At 44.2% G+C, this 24,032-nt stretch overlaps 1 protein-coding gene across 1 annotated transcript in view; it reads left to right on the top strand.

Annotated features, from left to right (window-relative positions):
- Nucleotides 1-22,121, top strand: part of DDX43 (DEAD-box helicase 43) — a 63,923-nt gene extending 41,802 nt beyond the window's left edge. The window contains exons 13-15 of the mRNA XM_026652981.1: nucleotides 16,098-16,211; nucleotides 16,966-17,100; nucleotides 21,971-22,121. Coding sequence (XP_026508766.1) covers nucleotides 16,098-16,211; nucleotides 16,966-17,100; nucleotides 21,971-22,121 — 400 coding nt within the window. The remainder of the gene's footprint in view (nucleotides 1-16,097; nucleotides 16,212-16,965; nucleotides 17,101-21,970) is intronic.
- The last annotated feature ends 1,911 nt before the right edge of the window (nucleotides 22,122-24,032 follow it).

The raw sequence follows: 24,032 nt of genomic DNA, 5'->3' as shown, positions 1-24,032 counted from the left end.
TGGCACTGGCAATCAAGTGCCAATTGAGCTTGGTTACCAATCCTTCTGTATTGGTACCAGCTACATCCACACTGATGACATTACAACAAAGTGGGAGATGAGCCCCTCATTGGCACTTATCCTTGCAGAATTGTTGCCTTTGGCACCACCTTCCTTGATGCATACAACCTTGGAATCATTTACATTTACATCTTCTAGAAACTTGGCTAATTACACCTGAACCAGAAGCTCCTCGTCTCAACATGAGACTGATAACATCTGCAAGACCTATATCAGTAGTGGAACCAAGATACCAAAGATGAAAAGTGTGCTAAATTAACCTCCATAGTTACTGGTATCCATATTTCATGGAACATCATCTCAACCTAACTTTTTCAGCAATCAGCCTATTCTCAAAGAAGTTTACTCTTCTACTTCTTCCTTTTCAGGGGATAGTAGAAACCCTTCTCTCCTGAGTTCACACAATCTGAGTGGGAGCCATAGAAGAGGACCTCAGGACACTCTTCCACTGACTGTAAGACACAAATTGGTCTGGGTCCAAACTGCTTGGATCTTTTCACCTTGGCCTTACGTACCATATCCCTAGGGTATGCAGACCTGGCCTTATTGGCCACCCTGGAATCCTTGAGCTCAATTTCCAGGACCTGATAGATATTTCCCCCCCCCCTTCATCTAGGTGTAAATTGACCACTCTGGCTAGGTCTCCAAGAATGATGCAGGCCCCTCTGCAGGCTGAAGTTCTCAAACTGGAGCAGAACATGCAGAGTGGTGGTGATCATCAGGAGGAATATTCAGTTCCTCATGCATCTATGGTAATTTGCCAGATGAAGTTGTACTGTCTGATGGTGACTTTGAGACCTTTCTAGATATCTTGATACTAATGGCAGACACCTTTTAGAGATCCCTTTAGCAATTGTCCAAGAAAAATCATGGAAACTGGCATCTTACACCCTGTGATTCTTGGCAGATAAGTGATGCCCCTTAATGAGCGAATCTTTAAGATGGCCGATGATCTGTGGCACATCCTGGCCTCTATCTCTGCCACTCCTAAAAGAGCAGATTGCAGTTAAGTCCCTCCAAAGAGACTTGAGTATGCATGTGTTTTGTACTCATCCCATTCCTGGATCTCTAGTAGTGGTTGTAATATAAGAGAACACATCCTGGCCCTCTTAACTAAATGCCTAAAAGTTTGACAGTGTTGCAAACATCTCTTCTTAGTAAAATTCCATTAAAACTTTAGAAATTACAGAATAGTTACTTATGAACATTTTGGCATGTAAAGATCAAAGGAATGTTGTAGTGAACTGGTCATTCAAAAAAGTGATCATAGCTAATAGAACAAGATAAAAATTAGTTCAAGTGATGTCCCTTTGGGTGCTCAACTGTTAAGGGTATGTCTACACTACGAGAGTAGTTCGATTTCACTTAAATCGAATATGTGGAATCGATATTGCAAAGTCGAACGTGTGTGTCCACACTAAGGACAGTAATTCGACTTTGTGAGTCCACACTAACGGGGAAAGCGGCGACATTGGAAGCGGTGCACTGTGGGCAGCTATCCCACAGTTCCCGCAGTCCCCGCTGCCCATTGGAATTCTGGGTCGAGCCGCCAATGCCTTCTGGGTAAAAAAATGTCTCGAGGGTGCTTTTGGGTAACTGTCGTCATCCGTCCGTCACTACCGCCCTCCCTCCCTCCCTGAAAGCGCCGGCGGGAAATCAGTTTGCGCACTTTTCTGGTGAGTGACAGCGTGGACGCCACAGCACTGCGAGCATGGAGCCTGCTGCAGTTGTGTCCGTTGTCAACGTGTAGCAGCACCCTCTGTGGCTGGGATCGGAGCTCTTCACCAGCAGTGCCCGTTGGACCACACATGCACACATCCCCTCTCTGACACGGTATGCAGAACGTACATATAACACTGTAAGGTCTGACTGCCCCCAGTTCTTTCTCTACTGTCTTTGGTCTGGGATGGAATCCGCTAGCAGAGCCCACTTTTCCTAAGGTTCGTCTTTGAGTGATTGCTCATGTCCATTCAACTTAGGGGTGTGTGCTCGCCACATGCACCAGTGCCGGAAGCTTTTCACTCAGCAGTATCCGTAGGGGACGGGCTCTGGCACCCCCTGGAGTGGTGTGCATATGCTATGGCATATAGGGCGCCGCCTGCCCCCCACCCCCGTCCCAGTTCCTTCTTGCCACCGGTGACTGTGCATGGAACTGTTGCTGATTCAGCTAGTGCTGTTTCTTCTCGTTCATTTGAACTCATTTACCTCTTGTATATAGTTGCCCTATCTGCTATTTAGAGACTTAGTAGGTCCCGAATGGGACTTTGCCTCAGGAAGGGGCATGGCCCCGTCCCCAGGCTTTAAGCCCTGTGATCGCTATAAAAGGCCCATGCCCATTAGTGATCCACATAAGTTGTTTACGGTGCTTGGGCGAAGGTCACATTAGTGATAAGTGCAGAATTTGCAAGTCCTTCAAGCCCAGGATGAAGGAGGAGCATGACATTGGCTTGAAAGCGCTCCTTATGGAGTCTGCCCTTACCCCGATGCCAGAGCAGCGCTCCGATTCGGTGCCGAGTACCGTGACGTCAGTGCACTGCGCCCCACCGGTACAGTCTGCGAGCCGACACTGGTCCCCTTCCGTGGCACCAGCCAAGAAGCCCAAAAAGATGGGATGAGGAAGGTCTCCAGCTTCCCTCAAGGGGAAAGGACAAGTCTGGGGTGGACCAAGGCACTGTCTCGGGCACCTCTTCACCCCCTTTGGGAGCTTGGGCCCCAGCTAAGGTCAAGCGGTGTAGTTCAGCCCACTCCCTGCCGGCAACCCCAGATAGCGAGACAGGTCCTCGTCTGCTACAGGTGCTGTTCACGCCGGAGGCCCTACAAGCAGCAGAAGAGATTGTTCCTCCCAGTGCCGCCCGCTCTCGCCCCGTGGGGTCCTGGTCACGGGGTAAACCCATATTTGGACCACCACAGTCCTCACCTCTATGGCAACACTCCCTGTCGCAGGGGACATCCCGCCAACGGCCACCCTCTCGCAGACAACACGTTTCTGACCATGATAGGCAGAAGCTTTGCAGCCCCATCTGGTCTCTGGACCTTGGACAAGGGCAGAGAGGCTCGGGTTTGGAGCGAGGTTCCCTAGCTGTGGGACAGGCTCTAGTACCTATGGTGCAGGCTATGACGACGACATCACAGCCAGCCCCGTGGCCTCAGACTCGGTGGCCGGTACCACAGTACCCATGGAACCCAGGGGGGTTCACTGAGCCCTACCAGGCCACCTGTTCAGTATCCAGAGCTTTGGAGAGACTAGCTACCTCCCTCTCCTGCCCCCCTCTGGTACAAGAGGCCTTGGCTGCAGAAACCCTGCAGGCACAGGAAGTGGGCGAGCAAGCTGCTGGACCACCTCTGGTTGTGGAGGACCCCTTGGTACCAGCTTTCTCCTTGTCATCACCTGATGAGGCTATAGTGGGGCCCCCATCACCGGTTCCCCAGGATGACACTAAGTCACATCAGGAGCTGTTAAAGAGGGTCGCCAAGAGTTCAGAAGGAACTCAAATGTGAAATTGTAGGACTTACTAACTGTAGTCTGTAACCTAGCATTTAAATCCACTTCTGTACCAGATGACTGGAGGATCGCTAATGTGACGCCAATTTTTAAAAAGGGGCTCCAGAGGTGATCCCTGCAATTGAAGGCCTGTAAGCCTGACTTCAGTACCGGGCAGACTGGTTGAAACTATAATAAAGAACAATATTGTCAGACATATAGATGAACATAATTTGTTGAGGAAGAAATCAGTAAAGGGAAATCCTGCCTCACCAATCTACTAGAATTCTTTGAACGGGTCAACAAGCATGTGGACCAAGTGGATATAGTGTACTTAGATTTTCAGAAAGCCTTTGACAAGGTCCCTCACCAAAGGCTCTTAAGGAAAATAAGCTGCCACGGGATAAGAGAGAAGGTGCTCTCATGGAATGGTAACTGGTTAAAAGATAGGAAACAAAGGGTAGGTATAAATGGTCAGTTTTCAGAATGGAGAGAGGTAAATAGTGGTGTCGCCCACAGGTCTGTTCTGAGACCAGTCCTATTCAACATATTCGTAAATTATCTGGGAAAAGGGGTGAACAGTGAGGTGGCAAAACTTGCAGATGATACAAAACTACTCAAGATAGTTACGTCTCAGGCAGACTGCAAAGAGCTACCAAAGGATCTCTCAAAACTGGGTGACTGGGCAACAAAATGGCAGATGAAATTAAATGTTGATAAATGCTTTCCAATGTGCATTACTTTGCATAATCCCAACTATACATATAAAACGATGGGGTCTAAATTAGTTCTTACCACTCAAGAAAGATCTTGGAGTCATTGTGGATAGTTCTCTGAAAACATGCACTCAATGCAGTCAAAAAAGCGAACAGAATGCTGGGAATAATTAAGAAAGGGATAGATAATAGGACAGAAAATATCATGGTGCCTCTATATAAATCCATGGTACACCCACATCTTGAATACTGTGTGCAGACGTGGTCGCTCCATCTCAAAAAAAAAAAAAAAAAGTATTGGAATTGGAAAAGGTTCAGAAAAGGGCAACAAAAATGATTAGGGGTATAGAATAGCTTCCGCATGAGGAGAGATTAATAAGACTGGGACTTTTTAGCTTGGAAAAGAGATGGCTGAGGGGGGAGATGATTGAGGTCTATAAAATCATGACTGGTGTAGAGAGAGTAGATAAGGAAGTCTTCTCATAACACAAGAACTAGGGGTCACCAAATGAAATGAATAGGCATCAGGTTTAAAACAGGTACAAGGAAGTATTTCTTCACACAATGCACAGTCCACCTGTGGAACTCCTGGCCAGAGGATGCTGTGAAGGCCAAGACTATAACAGAGTTCAAAAAAGAACTAGATAAATTCATGGAGGATAGGTCCATCAATTGCTATTAGCCAGGATGGGCAGGAATGGTGTCCCTAGCTTCTGTTAGCCAGAAGCTGGGAATGAGTGACTGGGGATGGATCACTTGATGTTTACTTGTTCTGTTCATTCCCTCTGGGGCACCTGGCACTGGCCACTGTCGGAAGACAGGGTACTGGGCTATATGGACCTTTGGCCTGACCCAGTAGGGCCGTTCTTTTGTCGCCGCCAATCTGGTCCCACAGACTCCCTCTTCCATGTTCTCTGCCCCATAGCCCAGGCCAGGGTAGCTTTGCCCCTACATGATGGGGTCGCGAAATTACAAAAACCCTCTGGCAAACCCCCTCCTTCTTGCCTCCGATCTCCAAGAGGGCGGAGCGCAAGTGATTTGTGCCATCCAAGGGTCACAAGTACCTTTATATGCACCCTGCTCCCAATTCCCTAGTGGTAGAGGCGGTCAACCACAGGGAGAGACAGGGTCAACCGGGGGCTACTCCTAAGAGTAAAGACTTAATGAGACTAGACTTGTTTGGGCGTAAAGTTTATTCGTCCTCTAGTCCACAGTTGCAGGTGGCCAACCATCAGGCTCTCCTGGTCTGTTATGATTTTAATATGTGGCAGGTCATGACCTGAGGCCTCGAGGAAGGAGTTCCGGGCGATCCTGGATGAGGGCGTGACTGCGCCCAGAGCAACTCTCCAAGCAGCAACAGACGCAGCGTACACCGCCGCCTGTACCATGGCATTGGCCATTTCGATGCACAGGGCTTGTTGGCTGCTCCTCTCTGGTCTTTACTCGGAGGCTCAACAGTCTATACAAGACCTATCTTTTGATGTGCATGCCCTGTTTGCAGAATAGATGGACAATATACTCCCTGGCCTCAAAGATTCCTGCACGACCTTAAAAGACTGGACCCGTATGTCCTGCAAGCAGTTTAAGCCACAACAGCCTCCGAGCCAGGGGAGCCACCTGCGCCAGGAACCTCCCAATAAAAAATCCAGGGGCTACAAGAGGCACCTTGGCCACCAACCCCTGTCTACATCCCAGTCAGGTTCAACCCGCAGTAAGCAGACTGGCAAGCGTCCGTTTTGAGAGTACGCCTGAGGGCGGCCTACCAGACTGTTTCACGGCTCCTTCCTTTCCTCTGTTTGCCAACCGCCTTTCTTCTTTCTTTCTTGCGTTGGCATCTATAACATCAGACCGATAGGTCCTCAAGACGGTGGTGCAAGGTTACACCCTTCAGTTACTTTCCACCACCGCCCTTCCTACCTCCCTCCCTCCCTGTCCCTCTTCAGGGATCCTTATCACAAGAGTCTTCTCACACAGGAGGTAGAGGGTGCAGCTGGGTGCTTTGGAGGTAATTCCTGTGGAGTACAGGAACAAGGGGTTCTATTCCTGATACTTTTTAATACCCAAGGCCAAGGGCGGTCTGCAGCCCATACTAGATCTGCAGGATTTGAAGCACTACTTAGCGAAACTGAAGTTCCGCATGGTCTCCCAGGCCTCCATCATCCCCTCCCTGGATCCGGGAGACTGGTACGCTGCCTTCGATCTGAAAGATGCGTACTTCCACATCGCTATCTTCGAGGGACACAGACACTTCCTCCAGTTCACGATAAGTCCTGACCACTGTCAGTTCACGGTTCTTCCGTTTGGCCTAGCGACAGCACCACAGGTATTTACCAAGTGTATGTCAGTGGTGGCAGCTTACCTCAGACGTTGGGGTATCCAGATATACCTGTACCTCGACGACTGGCTCATCAAAGGCAACTCCAGGTCCAAGGGCACGTTGCGGTGCTGCTGGGCACGTGCCGTCGCCTCAGCCTGTTGGTGAATGACATAAAATCCACGTTCGTTCCGGTACAGAGGATAGAGTTCATCAGAGCGGTGCTCGACTCAATCTCTGCCAGAGTGTTCCTGCCGCTGGAGAGGTTCAGGGCACTAGCGGACCTCATCACAGAAGTCTGTGCATTTCCCCTGACCACGGCCAGGGTTTGCCTGTGCCTCCTAGGTCACATTGTCGTGCGCACGTATGTAGTGCGCCATGTTAGGCTCCGGATGCAACCCCTGCAGCAATGGTTGGCAACTGTCTACTCCCAGTCCAGGCACCACCTAGAAAAGGTTGTCACCATTCCCACAACGATACTGACCTCGCTCTGATGGTGGTCCGACCCCAGGAATGTCCTGGAAGGAGTCCCCTTTGACAGCACTTCCTACTCGGTCGGGTTTGGTCTCACACATCTCGGATCTCAGTTGGGGGGCACACCTCAACGATCTCCAGAGCCAGGGTATGTGGTCCCTGGAAGAGATGACGTTACACATAAACGTCAGAGAGCTCAGAGCGATCCACAGGGCATGCGCGGTCTTCCTTCCTCACCTGTTGGGCAGAGTGGTCAGAGTCTTGACGGACAACACAGCCTCGATGTTCTATATCAACAGACAGAGAGGAACTCTATCCTCGGCCCTATGCATCGACCACAGAATCCATCTAGAAGCGTCTCTTTCCAGGGGTCAAGAACACGTTAGCGGATCACCTAAGCAGGGACTTCTCTCACCATGAGTGGGCACTCCACCCAGAGGTAGCCTGCGCGATCTTCCAGAGGTGGGGATCTCCCCAAGTGGATCTGTTCGCCACCAGGCAGAACAGGAAGTTCCACCTCTTTTGCTCCAGATGAGGTCTGGGCAAGGGCTCCCTCTCCAATGCCTTCCTCCTGTCCTGGGCGGGAAGCCTCGTGTTCCTTCCGATCCTGCTCATCAGCAGGGTCCTGGCAAAAGTCAAGAGAGACACGGCCCAAGTTATCATGCTCGCCCCAGCGTGGTTGGTTCGGCATGCTGTTAAGCTTGGCAGCAGTCCCCCTGTGGCCCCTGCTGGACTGACCAGACCTGCTGTTGCAGGACCACGGTTGCCTCTTGCACCCCAACCTCACATCTCTCCACCTCGTGGCGTGGATGCTGTGTGGCTGAACCCTGAAGAACAGACCTGTTCAGAGGGGGTCCCGCAGGTCCTCCTTGGGAGTAGAAAACCCTCGACTAGACGGACCTACCTGGCAAAGTGGGCAAGGTTTTTCCCACTGGGCAGCTGAACGGAGCATTTCCCCCTCGCATTCTTTGGTTCAGTCGATTTTTGGATTACCTGCTTCATCTGAAGGACCATCAGAGTGCATAAACTGCTGGATATCCTCCATACATCCTCTTCCTCAAAGATCACACTAGCAATCAATGAGGCTCTTCTTGAACCTGCAAAGGTTCTGTGGCAGACCCCGACTTCCATCCCTCTGACTTGCAAACACACCAATAGAAAATATTATGTTCTGGCGAAGGATGCTGAATTTTTATTTCCATGCCCCACCCCAAATTCTTTGGTGGTCAATGTGGTGCAGGAGAAAAGCTGTCGGTACCAATATCCATTTAGTCATCCAGACAGATTAGAAACACCTGGACCTATTTGGACACAAGACAGACTCATCAGCCGCGCTCCAATTTAGGATTTCAAATTTTGAAGCTCTCATGGCCCAGTATAATTATCTGAACTACTCCAAATTGGAGGAACTCTCCCATGATTTAACAGACTAAAAAGGAGTTGTTCCAGTCCTTGATATTGGAGGGATGCCTCCTAGCCCGTACAGCACTATAAGCCTCTTTAGACTCTCTGCAGACACCGCTCCTCGATCCATTGTGACTGCTGTGGTTACAAAGCGTGCATCATGGCTCCACCTCTCGGCATTTCCTAAGGAGGTACAAATCACAGTAGAGGACTTGCCATCAGGAGCTGTTCAGTTCTGCACACCAGAAGTGCAGTTCCTTAACTTGAAACCATTTGAAGGCCAGAAACTATTCTCGGAGCACACAGAAATCTCTGCACTCCCTTAAAGACTTCAGACCTACATTTCATTCCCTTGGGATATACGACAGTGCCAAAGAGATGCTCAGGGAAGTACCAATGCCCCCCGCTATCCAGAGCTCAACAGTACACCCTGCAACGGCACTACAACACCCAATGCCATTGACAAAGGCCTCCAACTAAATGTAGACATCCCACTCCTCAAGGAGCTACATCTCATGCACCAGCACCAAAGCAACAATTTTGAAGGTTTGGTCAAGGCCCCGAGAAGCTTTCTGTTGTTCCAGTCATCCCCACCATCTCTGCTGTTCCAAAAATTTGGCGACTGACTAGCTACATTTTCCCCATCTTAGTCTCATCACCTCAGACAAGTGGGTTCTAGAGATAGGAAGGGGATGGGATATCCTTCCTTGACTATCTGTCCTGTCCTGCCCTGCCACCCGCCCTCCCCATCCCTCTTCAGGGACCCATCTCAGGAGTCCATTCTATGGGGAGAAATAAGTCATCTTGTGCAACTGGGAGCCATAGCACAGGTCCCTCCCCAGCACATGGGACGGGGTTTGTACTCCCACTATTTCCTGACTCAGAAGAAGTCGGGCGGCTGGCATCCTATCCTGGATCTTTGCAATCTAAACAAATTCCCCCAAGGACACAACGGGCAGAGCAGTCCCAACTGCATCTGTTATTTCACCAATACAGAAAGAAACTAGACCTGTTTTGATAGCAGTTTGTTTGTTCTTTTGCCTCCAGGTTTGCATAGCAAATTGCTATTGAAGTATCATTACCTCTGATGACTGGGGCTCCTAAGCTCATAGGAATACATTTCTTTATAAAAGCTGAATAAACAAAATTGAGTCAAATCTTTCTTTTATAGTAAAGGTACAAAGAATAAGTGTTGAGAATGCAATTAATACAGGTAACTTAAGTTACAAGTGTGTGTCTCTAACAGCATTCCAATGTAAGGGCTTGTCTACACTGGCCCTTTACAGCGCTGCAACTGTCTCGCTCAGGGGTATGAAAAAACACACCCCTGAGCGCAGCAGGTTTCAGTGCTGTAAAGCACCAGTGTAAACAATGCACCAGTGTAAACAATGCACCAGTGCTGGGAGCTGCGCCTCCCATGGAGGTGGGTTTTTTAGCGCACTGGGAGAGCTCTCCCTCAGTGCTCTGCCGCAACCCCACAAGCCACGTTAAAGCGCTGCAGCGGCAGTGCCTCAGCGTTGCCAGTGTAGACTAACCCTAAGTGGGCAGGGGGCTCACTTGTATCTAGTAGTGAGTTTCAGCTGGCCTGACCAGTTCAATGGGCCCCAGTTCATTAATGTCATAAATTGTATCTGATGTGTGTCATGCTAGGTTTTCCAATGATACCTTATAATACACTGATCATTAATATTCTTGCCTGGTGTACATATGGTAAATGCCCAAGGGACAATACAAATGTGAAGGAAATGTGGAACTAAAATGTGTTTACTAGACAATTCTGGGTGTGGGTAAACAGGTTTCTCCTAGACAAAAGACAGGCCATCACCTTCAACCAGGTGTCATCAAAATCAATTAGCAATCACATGTCAAGTGGCCATTTATTTGCATTTTAGCAAACACAAGCAGGGAAAGAAACCATCATGGAATTTTCTTCACCAGCAGACTGTCTCCTTCCTTTCAGCTTGAATGAACTTTACTTTTGGGTGTAACCTTCAGAAGAATCCATTTCAGAGGTTCACAGCATTATAAAAGAGAGAGTGAAAGATACCTCTTTGCCCCTAGGAAGATACAGGAACTAAGCACTTTGAGGAAGATCCTGATCAAATGGGTGGTCAGCCATCTTACAGGAAGTTAATGTGGTAAAACTTTTACCTTTTACCAAGACTGTAGTTTTGTTAACTCTTAGCGTCTAATCTCTTATTTGCTTGCAACCGTTTCTATCTCTATCCTTTGTACCTGGACTCACTCAAAATCCTATCTCCTTTTGTTAAACTTAAATCGACCCAGTGCTATTTGAATTGAAGTGATTGTTAACTCAGGTTAAAGTATTGAGTTGTGTAATTTCTCTCTACAGGACCAAACAAACCTTATTTTTTGAATGGTCCAGGAACATAAGAACGGCCATACTGGGTCAGACGAAAGGTCATCAAGCCCAGTATTCTGTCCTCTGACAGTGGCCAATGGCAGGTGCCCCAAAGGGAATGAACAGACAGGTTATCATCAAGTGATCCATGCCCTGTCACGCAATCCCAGCTTCTGGCAAACAGAGGCTAGGAACACCATTCCTGCCAATCCATACCACTCATGATTTTATAGACCTCAATCATATCTCCCCTTAGTCGCCTCTTTTCCAAGCTAAAAAGTCCCAGTCTTATTAATCTCTCCTCATGCGGAAGCTATTCTATACCCCTAATAATTTTTGTTGCCCTTTTCTGAAGCTTTTCCAATTCCAGAATATCTTTTTTTGAGATGGGGCGACCACATCTGCATGCAGTATTCAACGTGTGGGCATACCATGGATTTATATAGAGGCACCATGATATTTTCTGTCTTATTATCTATCCCTTTCTTGATGATTCCCAACATTCTGGTCACTTTTTTGACTGCTGCTGCACATTGAGTGGATGATTTTAGAGAACTATCCACAATAGCTCCAAGATATCTTTCTTGAGTGGTAATAGCTAATTTACACCCCATCATCGTATATGTATAGTTAGGATTGTTTTCCAATGTGTATTACTTTGCATTTATCAACATTAAATTTAATCTGCCATTTTGTTGCCCAGTCACCCAGTTTTGTAGCTCTTCGCAGTCTGCCTGGGACTTAACTATCTTGAGTAGTTTTGTATCATCTGCAGATTTTGCCACCTCACTCTTTCCCCCTTTTTCCAGATCGTTTATGAATATGTTAAAGTACAGATCCCTGTATTTACCTCTCTCCATTCTGAAAACTTACCATTTATTCCTACCCTTTGTTTCCTATCTTTTTACCAGTTACTAATTCATGAGAGAACCTTCCCTCTTATCCCATGATGGCTTATTTTGCTTAAGAGCCTTTGGTGAGGGACCTTGTCAAAGGCTTTCTAAAAATCCAAATACACTATATCCACTGGATCTCCTTTGTCCATATGCTTGTTGACCCACTCAAAGAATTCTAGTAGATTGGTGAGGCATGATTTCCCTTTACAAAAATCATGTTGACTATTTCCCAACAAAGTATGTTCATCAATGTGTCTGACAATTTTGTTCTTTACTATAGTTTCAACCAATTTGCCCGATACTGAAGTAAGGCTCACTGGCCTGTAGGTGCCAGGGTCACCTCTGGAGCCCTTTTTAAAAATTGGTATCACATTAGCTATCGTCCAGTCATTTGATACAGAAGCTGATTTAAATGATAGTAGTCCTGCAGTTTCACATTTGAGTTCCTTCATAACTCTTGGGTGAATACCATCAGGTCCTGGAGACTTATTACTGTTTAGTTTACCAATTTTGTTCCAAAACCTCCTCTAATGACACCTCAATTTGGGACAGTTCCTCAGATCTGTCACCCAAAAAGAATGGCTCAGTTTTGGGAATCTCCCTCACATCCTCAACAGTGAAGATCAAGGCAAAGAATTCATTTAGTTTCTCCGCAATGGCCTTATCGTCTTTGAGTGCTCCTTTAGCATCTCAATCGTCCAGTGGCCCCACTGGTTGGTTAGCAGACTTTCTGTTTCTGATGTATTTAAAACAAATTTTGGCTCTTACTTTTGGAGTCTTTGGCTAGCTGTTCCTCAAATTCTTTTTTGGTCTTTCTAATTATATTTTTATATTTCATTTGCCAGAGTTTATGCTCTTTTCTAACCCTGGTATTCTATGATTCTAATATGGTTAGATGTGGCTTCATCAAAGGAGGAAAAAACACAATTGCAGGGTGGGGGGAGGGATAGCTCAGTGATTTGAGCATTGGCCTGCTAAATCCAGGGTTATGAGTTCAATCCTTGAGGGGGCCATTTAAGGATCTGGGGCAAAAATCTGCCTGGGGATTGGTCCTGCTTTAAGCAGGGGGTTGGACTAGATGACCTTCTGAGGTCCCTTCCAACCCTGGTATTCTATGATTCCTTATTAGGATTTATCTTCCACTTTTTAAAGGATGCCTTTTTGCCTCTCACTGTTTCTTTCACTTTGTTGTTTAACCACGGTGGCTCTTTTTGGATCTCTTACTAGGTTTTCTAAATTAGGGTATACATTTAAGTTGAGCTTCTATTATGGCGTCTTTAAAAAGTTTCCATGCAGCTTGCAGGGATTTTATTTTTGGTACTGTTCCTTTTAATTTCTGTTTCACTAATCTCCTCATTTTTGTGTAGTTCCCCTTTCTGAAATTAAATGCTACAGTGTTCGGCCATGAGTTTTCCCCACCACAGGGATGTTAAATTTAATTATATTATGGTCACTATTACCAAGGAGAGGGTTGGACATTGCGAAGCACATGGTTTTGGGAAAATTCAGCACTGGGGAGTGTTGGGCCCATTTTTCCAATCATAACCAAAGCTGATAGAGGCTGGAGTGTGGCTGTGGTATAACAAGTGGGCTGCTGGAGTCAGAACTGCTAAAGCAGGGTGGTTTATCACGCAGACACTCATTGCATGCTTGTGCGCTGTGTGGGAGCATCCAGACAAAGGAGGTACAGCTGTGGAGCGTTTTAAGGCACTCATGTTTTCAGGGCAAGTGATGACACAACCCCTCACTGCTCAGGGTTGCACCCCAGAACATGACAATGTATGGCAACTATTTATCTGTTGTAGCATGTAACACCCAAGACTACTATAACAAAATTGATTAAAAATGTTTCTCTTCATGTTATGTGCATTGACAGCATTTTCTAGATGCAGTGAAAATGACTATGGTCAGTTTCCTATTAAGCTAAATCTTTTACAGAATAATAGGGGAGAGGAATATTTTCAGGCATCAGAATATGTGGTTGTTAAACTACTAATTGACTGGACTCTGCCGGGCAAAATAGTTGAAACTACTTCTAATTTTTTAATTGAAATAGATCTCATTGATATACCTCCTAAAATAATAAAATCTTAAATCATTTCCAATACTTATAGTCTGTTCGGATATTTTTGTTTCTTTTTGTATGTTATCACAATTTTGCTTACATATTACTAAAGTATCACTTTTAAATGTGTTAAAAATCTGATTTCCCTTTTTAGGATAATCTGTTAATGTAGTCAGATTTACTATTATAAGACTATACTTTCTCCCTTGACTGATGTACACTAGAATCAATATTGAATGTAGACATGACAAACCTTTTTATCCAACTATAACAGTATGAGATATTTACTGGGGGAATACCATATGAAGATGCTGTCCTAACTGAATATCATAACTAAGGCTAAGATTGTCACAGATTCTGTGACCTCCAGAGACATCCATGACCTTTACCGTCACAGCCCGAGGCAGTGGGGCCGGAGCTGTCAGCCAGCAGGGAAAACTCTCAGCCGCTGGAGGCGGAGGCCCCTGCAGCTCTCAACCGCCCCCGCGGCAGGGCTCAGGCTCTCATTTTCCTGCCCTCTCGGGCTTCAGTCAGACCCCCTCTTCCTTCCCCCCCATTATTTTTAGTAAAAGTCAAACAGGTCACGGGCTTCCATGAATTTTTGTTTATTGCCTGCAACCTGTGCGTGACTTTTACTAAAAATAACTGTGACAAAATCTTAACCTTAGTCATAACTAGTTTTCTTGGGGCAGTTTTACCTTGTTCAGAAGCTGTTCAGTTCTCCACACCAGAAGTGCAGTTTCTTATCTTGAAACAAAGCTAGAGGTGTGAGTCATTTTTGAAAAGACTGTATGAATTTTCTTTAAATTGGGTTTAGCACAACCTTTATTGTAAAACAATATATAATGTAGAATGTTGACTGAAGGAAGTAAAAATGGGGCATGAGCTTTCCTCAATATATGTTTGGTTTAGAAGTAGAAAACATTTCACTTGCACATATTCTTTGCTCTGTTATAATTAATTGATAGGGGAAGTATCCTGAGTAACATACAATATCAGTTAGTTAGATCTCTTCATTAGTAGGTAGCATTTTAGAGCTGAAACCACTTTATTGAAAGCAAGTTCTGTTATAAGCAGAATTCTATGGTTTTTGTTTACTGTCTGCATAAAGGTGTGCGGCAGTGCATATAGCACTTCCAGTTCATAATAAATGACTTGTAATAAGACTAAAAGTATTTAGTCTTGTTTTTCCTGAATTCTGTGGGAAGGTATTTTGGGGTGAGAAATATTCTCTGACCAGGGCTTTCTATTTGGGGAAAAGCCTCCTTCCCTGATTAAAAGTTAGTAAAATCTATCCAATTGATGTATGTGGTATGAGTGTACATAAAAGATTTTTCAGTAATAGACCACTTTCCTAATGTACGTGCCATTGAAGTAGAGCTACACTCCTGGATTGGTAGAGAAAACACCCTTGGCCAGTGAGTTCTCTTAAGGATGTTCACTTGGAATTGAGTTATTGGAAATATGAAACTGTTTTATCCCCATGAGGAATATCCCAGTAGTTATCCTTCAAATACAGATAATAATGGTACCTTCTGTTAAACATATTCTAAATACTTTGAAACCTTTCCATTATTTAACAAGATAGTAAGCTGAAGCTGAAAGTAGCAAAAGACCTTCACAATATGTGTTCATGAAGTACATTGTAGAAAGAATATTAGTGTACCCTCTGGGCCAAAGAAGCATTTTCTACCATTAAAGGATCAGGGAACCCATTAAATGGTCTGCATGTGTGCCAAAAGTGAGAGAAATCTTGAAATGGTATCTGCTTGTTTTTAATGTGCTCTTGAGCTACTAAAGGTGTGAAGTAGGCTTCATTAGTTTTTTTTTCTTTCCACACGTTCTCTAAAGGTGATCACAATTGGAATTCTGTTGTGGTTCTGCAACAGACTTCCTGTGTAGTATTCAGAGAGTCCCTAAATCCCTGTGCCTCAGTTCTTCCTGTGTAAAATAGATACAGTTCTTTTCTGTCTTCCAAGGGTATTGTAAGGATAAATCTATACATACAAGGGAGGTTTTCAAATGCTACTGTGATAGGGACCATACGAGTATCTACAGTCAGACTCTAGTTTGTCTCCCAAGCTGCCCCTCAGAACTTAGGCAACAAGTCTGATCTGAATGAGCATTCCGATATTGACATTTGAAAGAGTTCACCAAATGTATATTTGCTTAGGTGTGCTCACTTCCAGTACTGTCACAATAAGTGTCGTCTTAACTAGAGCAGACTTTTGTCTAAGATAGGAATGCTTATGTTCATAACTATTTGCTAGTGGTTCATTCCTCATACATTTTAAAGTATTCAAAGGTACCTCTATCTAATTTTAGAGCTGATGACTTATCAAGTGATTTTAGTCTCCAAGGAATTCCAGTTCAGTCTCTTCATGGCAACAGAGAACAGTGTGATCGAGAACAAGCTTTGGATGACTTTAAGAAAGGCAAGTATTGCCCTTGAATGCTATTCTGTTGAGCCTGGCAGTTTCAGAATATACTGTATAAAACTTAATATCCACACCAGTAGCATAATAGTTTTTGTAACACAGAGCAGTTAAAAGTAAAATAACTTCAATGTTAAATGTGTGGGAGTAAGACTCCCAATATTTTTAATTGTATTAATGTACCAAACACTAGTGCTAGAAAAACATGGTACGGAAGAGGAGATAAGTTGTTGCTTTATCCGTTGAAAATTGAAATGGCCATGAGTGAAAATGAGATGACAGTTTAAAGTACTGCTGACTTCTCTTATATTTTGGAATTTAAAAACAAACAGTATTTTGTTAGAATGAAGGCTATCTGAGTATGAAATGTTTGTTGGGTGGTGGTTTTCGTGTAGTAAAACCCACCTGGTCCATGATTGTGTCCTGCTAAGGAGAATGGCATTAAGATGAAGGCTAGTCCAGTCGTTGGGATGTTGACTTGAGACTTGGAAGATCTGGGTTCAATTTGCTGATCAACTAGATTTCTTGTGTGATGAGCAAGTCTTTCTGTGCCTCAGCTCCCCATTTGTAAAATGTTGGTAGTAATAGGAATTACTTTCATCACTTGGTGCTGCGAGGCTAAAAAGGTTGGATTGTGTGGTGCTCTGATACTAGGATAATGGAGGCCATATAAGCATTGAAGGTGGATAGATTGTGTATTGTACATTAGCAAGATAAAAGACCAATGTGTATTTTCCATACATGCTTATTGCAGGAAGAGTGAGAATATTGATAGCTACAGATTTAGCATCCCGTGGGCTTGATGTACAGGATATTACTCATGTTTTCAATTTCGATTTCCCTCGGAACATTGAAGAGTACGTTCATAGAGTAGGTCGTACTGGACGAGCAGGGTAAGTGGTTTTTCTACATATAAACTAAATTCTCTCATCTTTTAAAAATGACAGTAAAGCTTGCTACTTAGGATTACTCACATTTTTATTTAATGTACATTTTTAATATATGGTTTGTTAGAGCAACAGATAATGTAAATCTTACTGCTGATGCAATGTGAGATCAACAGTAAATGATGCTTCCAGATATGATGTGTATACCAAGATACATTTCAAATATTAATGTTCCATTTCTGGCATTGTGTGTTTTGAAATCAGTTAGCAAAAGGCACATCAGGGTTCTGGTGTGAGGTTGGTAATTACTTGGGTTATAAACAAAAAATGAAAATGGGTTTAAACCTGAGTAGAGTCATATTTTTGAAGATGTTCTAGATTAATATTTCCTTATCTTAAATCTATTCTACATTATAACTACTGTATAAAATTCTCAGTCAGCTCCCTAGGAATTCCATCAACAAGCACACTTTGAATGTCAAGAGTTTCACCTTACTACAGTCATACAGCTTGTTGGCTTCAAAGAAAGGTTTGAATGCCAGATTAACTCCAGAAATTTAACAAAAGAAATAAAATGATGAAAAAACATACTTTCTATATAGCCTTCTGTCAGCATTTGGTGATATATGGTATTTGTGATATAAAGACTGCAGCTAGTTTCTGATTTCTTCTTAGCCTTGAGCCATAAAAAGTGTGCCAATAATGCCTATAAAACAAGTGCCATTTAAATTATTACTCTGTATACAGGAAGTGATTAAGTTCATAGGGAAACTCTCTCCATTAAAGATACAATTATGATTTTGAAGTATGTTTAAAATTAAGATGTCAATTGTTCTTACTGCAAATGATACTCCTTAGGGATTTTTGCGCATCTGCGGACATGCAGCAGTCCTCTGTCTTGCTAAAAAAAACATTTTGCCCAAGTGCAGCAGTTCTGCTTTTTCCCACCTGATGCTGCTGTGACGCCAGAACAGCCAGCTGCATTCATGCTGGCTGTTCTAGTGCCACAGCGGCCTCTGGTGGGCAAAAGGCAGAACTGCAACACTTCTTAGGCAAAATGCATTTTATGCAGGAAAATACAAAATTCCATGCCCAGTGCTGCAGAATTCCCCCAAGAGTAGAAGTTCATCACAGCACCCTGCCTGTGGAGCCAGGTTAGGACAGAGTGGGGCACACAGAGCTGCTGGGGGGGTCACAGACGGGTTGAGAATGGCTAGTGAGAGGGGGGGACAGACTGGAGCATGTGCTCAGGAGCTAGTGGGGTGACAGTGTTGAGCCTGGGGACGGGGAAGTGGGGCTGCAGAGACCCATGGGGATAAGGGGTGCGGGGACAGGGGCAGATGTGCCTGACTGAATGGGAGAGGCTTGGGGTCAGCCAGGATCTGCATGGGGGAGGCTTCCCAACACCCTAACAATCCCACTCACACCCCAAAGAAAAACCTCCCACCCACACCCAACACCCTCCAAGTTCACTCCTAGGCCCCTCCCCTCTCCCTCAGCTCCTCTTACTTCTGACTCCCCCAAACCTTTGCACTGCTTTTGACAGGTGCAGGAAATACAGTTCTGTATTGTAATTTAAATGAATTATACAGAGTTCTGTATTAATATGCCTAGTAAGGCATCTATTTGTCAAAAAAACATTACCAGAATCTTTTTTTTGCTCTGTACTGTTAGACATACTTGCTGACAGATATTTTGAAATAAATTACCAAGATAATTGAAACAGGCATGATTATATTGTGGTGTTTTGACAAAATGTGCAGAATTTTGCAGAATTTTCAAATATTTTAGTGCAGAATTTTTAATTTTTTTGGTGTGGAATTCCCCCAGAAGTCAAATGAAAGAGCACAGAGTAAGTATGTGTCCCCATAGTACACTGGGAGATGGAATTTGAAAACATACTTGGTATTTCTGAACTTCTTGCAGGTAGTTGTAGCCATTTTGCTCCAGTTTCATGACAGTCACTGGCAGTACAATGTGGCTCTAAACCTGTTCCCATTCTACCTTTAATCAAATAATAATGACGGCAGAGAATATTATAACTTTACATTTATATAGTATTATTCATCCCAAAAGAAATCATGAGCATTGTGGGGTGGTGACCCTTATTATAGCAGTTATCCCATTTTCCCTACATGACCTCGTTTTCACATGTATTGCTTCCCCAGACAACATGGAGGACGCCATTTAAAAATGGCATCCCCTGTGCAGTGTGACCTCATGCACACTGTACGTGCAAGATCACATCACATAGAGGAGGTCACACTATGGAGGATGCCATTTTGCAGAGCTAAAAACATCCTCTATGCGGCGTGACCTTGCATGTGTGGGGTCATGCTGTGCGGAGGGCGCCATTTTGCAAAACGGCAACCTCTGCATACTTGGGATTGCCGCAACCCCATCTGCTGATGGAGTTACTCCACTTGGGGTTGTGATCCAGTTTGGGAACTTCTGATTTAACAAAAAGGAACAGCCGCTGCTAATGAAGATGCTTTACTGAGGCAACATAAGACAGGTGTGGTTTGCCTAAGAAGGCTGTACTGAGCCTCTAATGGGTTGGAGCTTTGTTGACAGGCGTTTTCCTAATGCTTCTATATTAGTATGTTTCTTGGATTTTATTCTAGGGAGTTCATTTTAATGTATTGTACAGATTTGTTCTTACAGATATGGAATATATATTTATTTTAGATCTCTTTATATATGGAAATTGCACTGCTTTTAAGCTATTGATGTATATGGTTACAATATTTCAATGTCAGAAAAAACACTTTACTATGTAAACTTCATCCTTTTTAAAGTAGTATTAAGCAGAATGAGAACTGACTGTAAAGACTTTCTTATTGATTTTCATACTTCAAATTTCATAAATGACATTCTCCAGCAATAAGAGGAAGTAAAGAAGTTTGAAAGTGGTCAACGTGTCTTGCAGCACGGTCCAGTGGATGAGACATGGACTAGGAATCATGGGACCAGATTTCTGATTTCAGTTCTGACATTCAGTTGCTCTTTAACGTAGGGCAAGTCACTTAACCTTTGTGCCTCCATTTTCCCATTTGTAAAATGGTGATGATCTACCTGGTTAATTAGTGCTGTAAGATCTACAGATGAAACACATAAGTGGTTAGTAGTAAGAGTGTTTAGGGAACATTTAATGCAGCACTACTGTTGTAACTCGTAAAGGTATGGTCTTCTTGCAAATTGTTTATGGACAAGACATAAGAATGTAAAATGTCTGATAACTCATTTGTGCCTAATGTGGATGAGACTTAGGAGTGAGCTCTTTAAATGTGTATATATGTTTCTGCTCTGTACAGCCGAATCTGAAGAGGTTTAAAAGTCTAGAAGCAGGACAGAGGATTCAGCAGCAGATTGCCAAAACTGATTGCATAGCTGCAGACTTTTTTTTTTTAAATGTACCAATTCATTGCTGTTGCTGCAGAGGAGTAACTATGAAGCTAGAAAACATTTTTTAGGATCTACAGGTGAAGCAGAGAGAACTCCAGTCTCTTCCTAGCCCAGGCAGTGTGACAGTAATTGTCTGCTTGGAAAGCTTGTGCACAAAAATTCCATTCTGTGAGGAAAAACCATACAGGAGACACATAGACAATGGGCCAAATTCTGAAAACCAGTGACCAGCAGCACGAGAAGGCACCAATCACTTGTAGTGCCTTGGCGCTATTGTAAATTGCTCAGAGAAATTCTGTTCTCTTCTTTGGCTTCAGGCCAGTAGAGAGGGTACTTCATCAAGTAATAGCGCTGACAGGAGCAGGACAGAGGCTGGGTTGTAGTACCCCTGTTTGTGGGTTTATTACCATATTTCACCCCTAGGATTGTCACTAAACACATCATTTTCCCCAACAGATTATTCCTGCTTCTGACTGGAATAATTCGTTGGGAGAAGGGAAGAGATCATTTCAGGCTAGACAGAATACGAACATGCAGGCTGCTCTTGCAGTGTGTGCATTCACCCAACCACTTGTGGGTCCATTTTGTGCTTTTCTGAGTTTGGCTCAATGTTTAGTTTTCTAGAAGACTTCAGATTAGTGTTTGTTAGTGTTGTACTAAATGTTAACCTTTTTCAAAGTGGTCCATTATAGGTATAGACATACCATATTCAGAAATGAATTGTTAAATGAGTTTTCTACGCGAATGAATTAAGTACCAGGCCTAAAGATGTTAATGGGGCAGCAATAAATCAGTTTACATAGTAAAAGCAACACCATTGAGGAGTCTAGCCTTTTCCACCAGTTCTGTTAATAAAAACTTAATTTACAAATTGCAAAGTTATTTCTGAAATCTCAATACTTTGTGCTTCTTTCTCCTCTCCTTGAACAAGTTTAGCTTCTTATGCCTTTATTCTAGTTAGCTGAAGTTCTACACTCTGTTTCTAAACAGACATCAAGGCTACATCTTCACTACGGGGGGGGGTCGATTTAAGATACGCAAATTCAGCTACGCGAATAGCGTAGCTGAATTCGACGTATCGCAGCCGACTTACCCCGCTGTGAGGACGGCGGCAAAATCAACCTCCGCGGCTTCCCGTCGACGGCTCTTACTCCCACCTTCGCTGGTGGAGTAAGAGCGTCGATTTGGGGATCGATTGTCGCGTCCTGACAGGACGCGATAAATCGATCCCCGAGAGGTCGATTTCTACCCGCCGATTCAGGCGGGTAGTGTAGACCTGCCCCTAGTCTCCTTCAAAATGGATTGGCATCAGATTTGATTTTTTTTTTTTTGGCTTGGCTTGGCTTTGCTGTAGGAACAGGTGTATCCTCTGAAGTTAATTCTGTTACTGTTTCAAGCATATACTGGTAGGAAGTGTCCAACAATGTAGTTTTCTCTTCTCTTGAAGAGTAAGAATATATTTTTCTCTTAGACGCACAGGGGAGGCTGTAACGCTTGTCACTAGGAATGACTGGAGGATTGCATCTGAGCTGATCTGCATTCTTGAAAGAGCAAATCAAGTAAGAATATTTACCTTAGCAGGGCAATGTGTACATAGCTCTCAATTGTTTAAATATGACTAGATCCCATTTGAAATGGTATTTTAGCATAGGGGAGAAGCTTACTGAGAAGCCCGTTCTTAACCGTATCGTTTGTAGTTTCACTGGGAAAATTGGGAGCTTGGGCCCTCCAGCCTTCAAAAAAAAAAATCAGAGATTGGACATTCTGGCAGTGGTACTTTACCTCAGTTGTAAAAAGAGAAGCCAAAAGACAGAGGCTGTTGCCATTCAGTATGGCAGAGTCTGCCTAACTTCAATTAAGCCCTTCAGCTCAGCAGTGAAAAAGGACTATACAAGGGAGTGGACTGGGTTTTCCGAAAAGAATTTATTACATGATTGTCCATATGTAATCCACTCTTGGTATGCATGTGCCCTGTCTTTTGGCCAGCAGCATCCACTAGGGCCGTGCATACCTGAGTGTCCTCCTGTTCAGTTCACAGGCTTAAAGGGTGGAGCGGGCTCAGCTGTCCCTAATTTCCTTATTATTTGTGGCTCTGAGACGAAACCTTGGCAGTGTCCAGGCCTCAATGCGCTTGTGTAAACTGTTTTCCTTGTAGGTACTTGTAAATATGTGTGCAAGGATTAGGATTATGGTGAGGAATATTAGGTATAATTATTTTTCTTCTTCAAGAGAAAATATTTTTTCCCTTGATACAGGGAATTACTCATAACTGAACTAAGTCTCCTGACTTTAAAACCTGCCCCTCCTCCCCCATGCTGCTTAATGATGGCCACACAAGATGTTTGTTTTGTCTCAGAGAAAGGACATACTCGATAAGTTTTTTCCATCTGTAGTCCTTTTCAAAAAGGACCAGAAGTTGAGAGAGGCTCACCTCAAACTTCCTTTTAGACTGCTCTGTAGCTTGCCTTAGATCTGTGCAAGCAAAGAAACTTCCCTGTCCTCCCACCCCCAAAAAGCTCACCCGAGGTCCAGAAGTGCTCTAGTAAAGCTTTAGATCAGCAGCTAATTCCTGAGCCCCATCCTCCAAGAGAATCCCGGCTATGGACTCTGGTAGGACTGTTTAGATCCCCAAGTAAACTTTGGATGGGGTAGAAAGGATCATCATTTCTCTGAGAAGCATAAAGGTAGATCACCTGCTGCAGACTTGAGTACAGTGGTTGAAATTGCCTTACTACTCCCTGTCTAAGGGGGCTTCATTGCCTGGATCAGGTACTGCTGGACCCCCCCAAAGGAGCAATACTGGACCCTTTGCACCATCTTTGGGTGGTACAGAGAGTGCAGTACTGATGATTCATCAGCAGAGTACACTGTGGTGCTATAACCCCCTTCTCCACTTCTCAAGGTAATATTTTTTGAACTGAGATCATTTGCACTAGTGGGAGACCACCAAGTATCTGCTGAACTAGAGTCACTGTTGCTGTCCTTGGTCCTGCATGTCTCCTCTACAGTGCCAGCTACTACTGCTGCTGTGGTTCTGAGTACCTCTTCAACATAGGTTGAGTCACATTTGGGGGTGGATTCTAAGATACCCAAACAGGGTAACCCCTCTTTTGGATGAGGAGGGCTTCGTCTCTTTATCTGATTCAAATCAAAATAAAGAATAATCTCCTGATTATTCCCTAAAGTCATATTCATATGATCCTTAAGACTCAGATTTGAGAGCCTCTGTCAAGATCTAGGGGTTACAGAGACAGGCAGTCTTTTTTGGTGACATCCACCTTGGCTCTGGGCCTTTTCCCCTATAACAGACTGCTGGCCCTACTGGAATGCCAGGTTCACAAAACTGGGACAACCTGCATCTGCACCTGCTCAAAATTAGGACCATTTCTCCTGTACCGTCTTAAGGTATTGTTTCTCAAACTGCACTGCAACACACTGAGCACCTACCAGAGAGATCAAAAGTAAAGCATCCTTCCATGGGCGCTCAGTCCGTCTGTGGCTGCTGCTTCTTCATCACCAGGTGAGGCAATGGT

The sequence above is a fragment of the Terrapene carolina genome, unplaced genomic scaffold (assembly GCF_002925995.2).
Source record: "Terrapene carolina triunguis isolate 2854851 unplaced genomic scaffold, T_m_triunguis-2.0 Scaffold42, whole genome shotgun sequence".
Taxonomy (NCBI): domain Eukaryota; kingdom Metazoa; phylum Chordata; order Testudines; family Emydidae; genus Terrapene; species Terrapene triunguis.
Note: the sequence above shows the minus strand (reverse complement) of the source record. Positions and strands in the feature narration are given on the sequence as shown.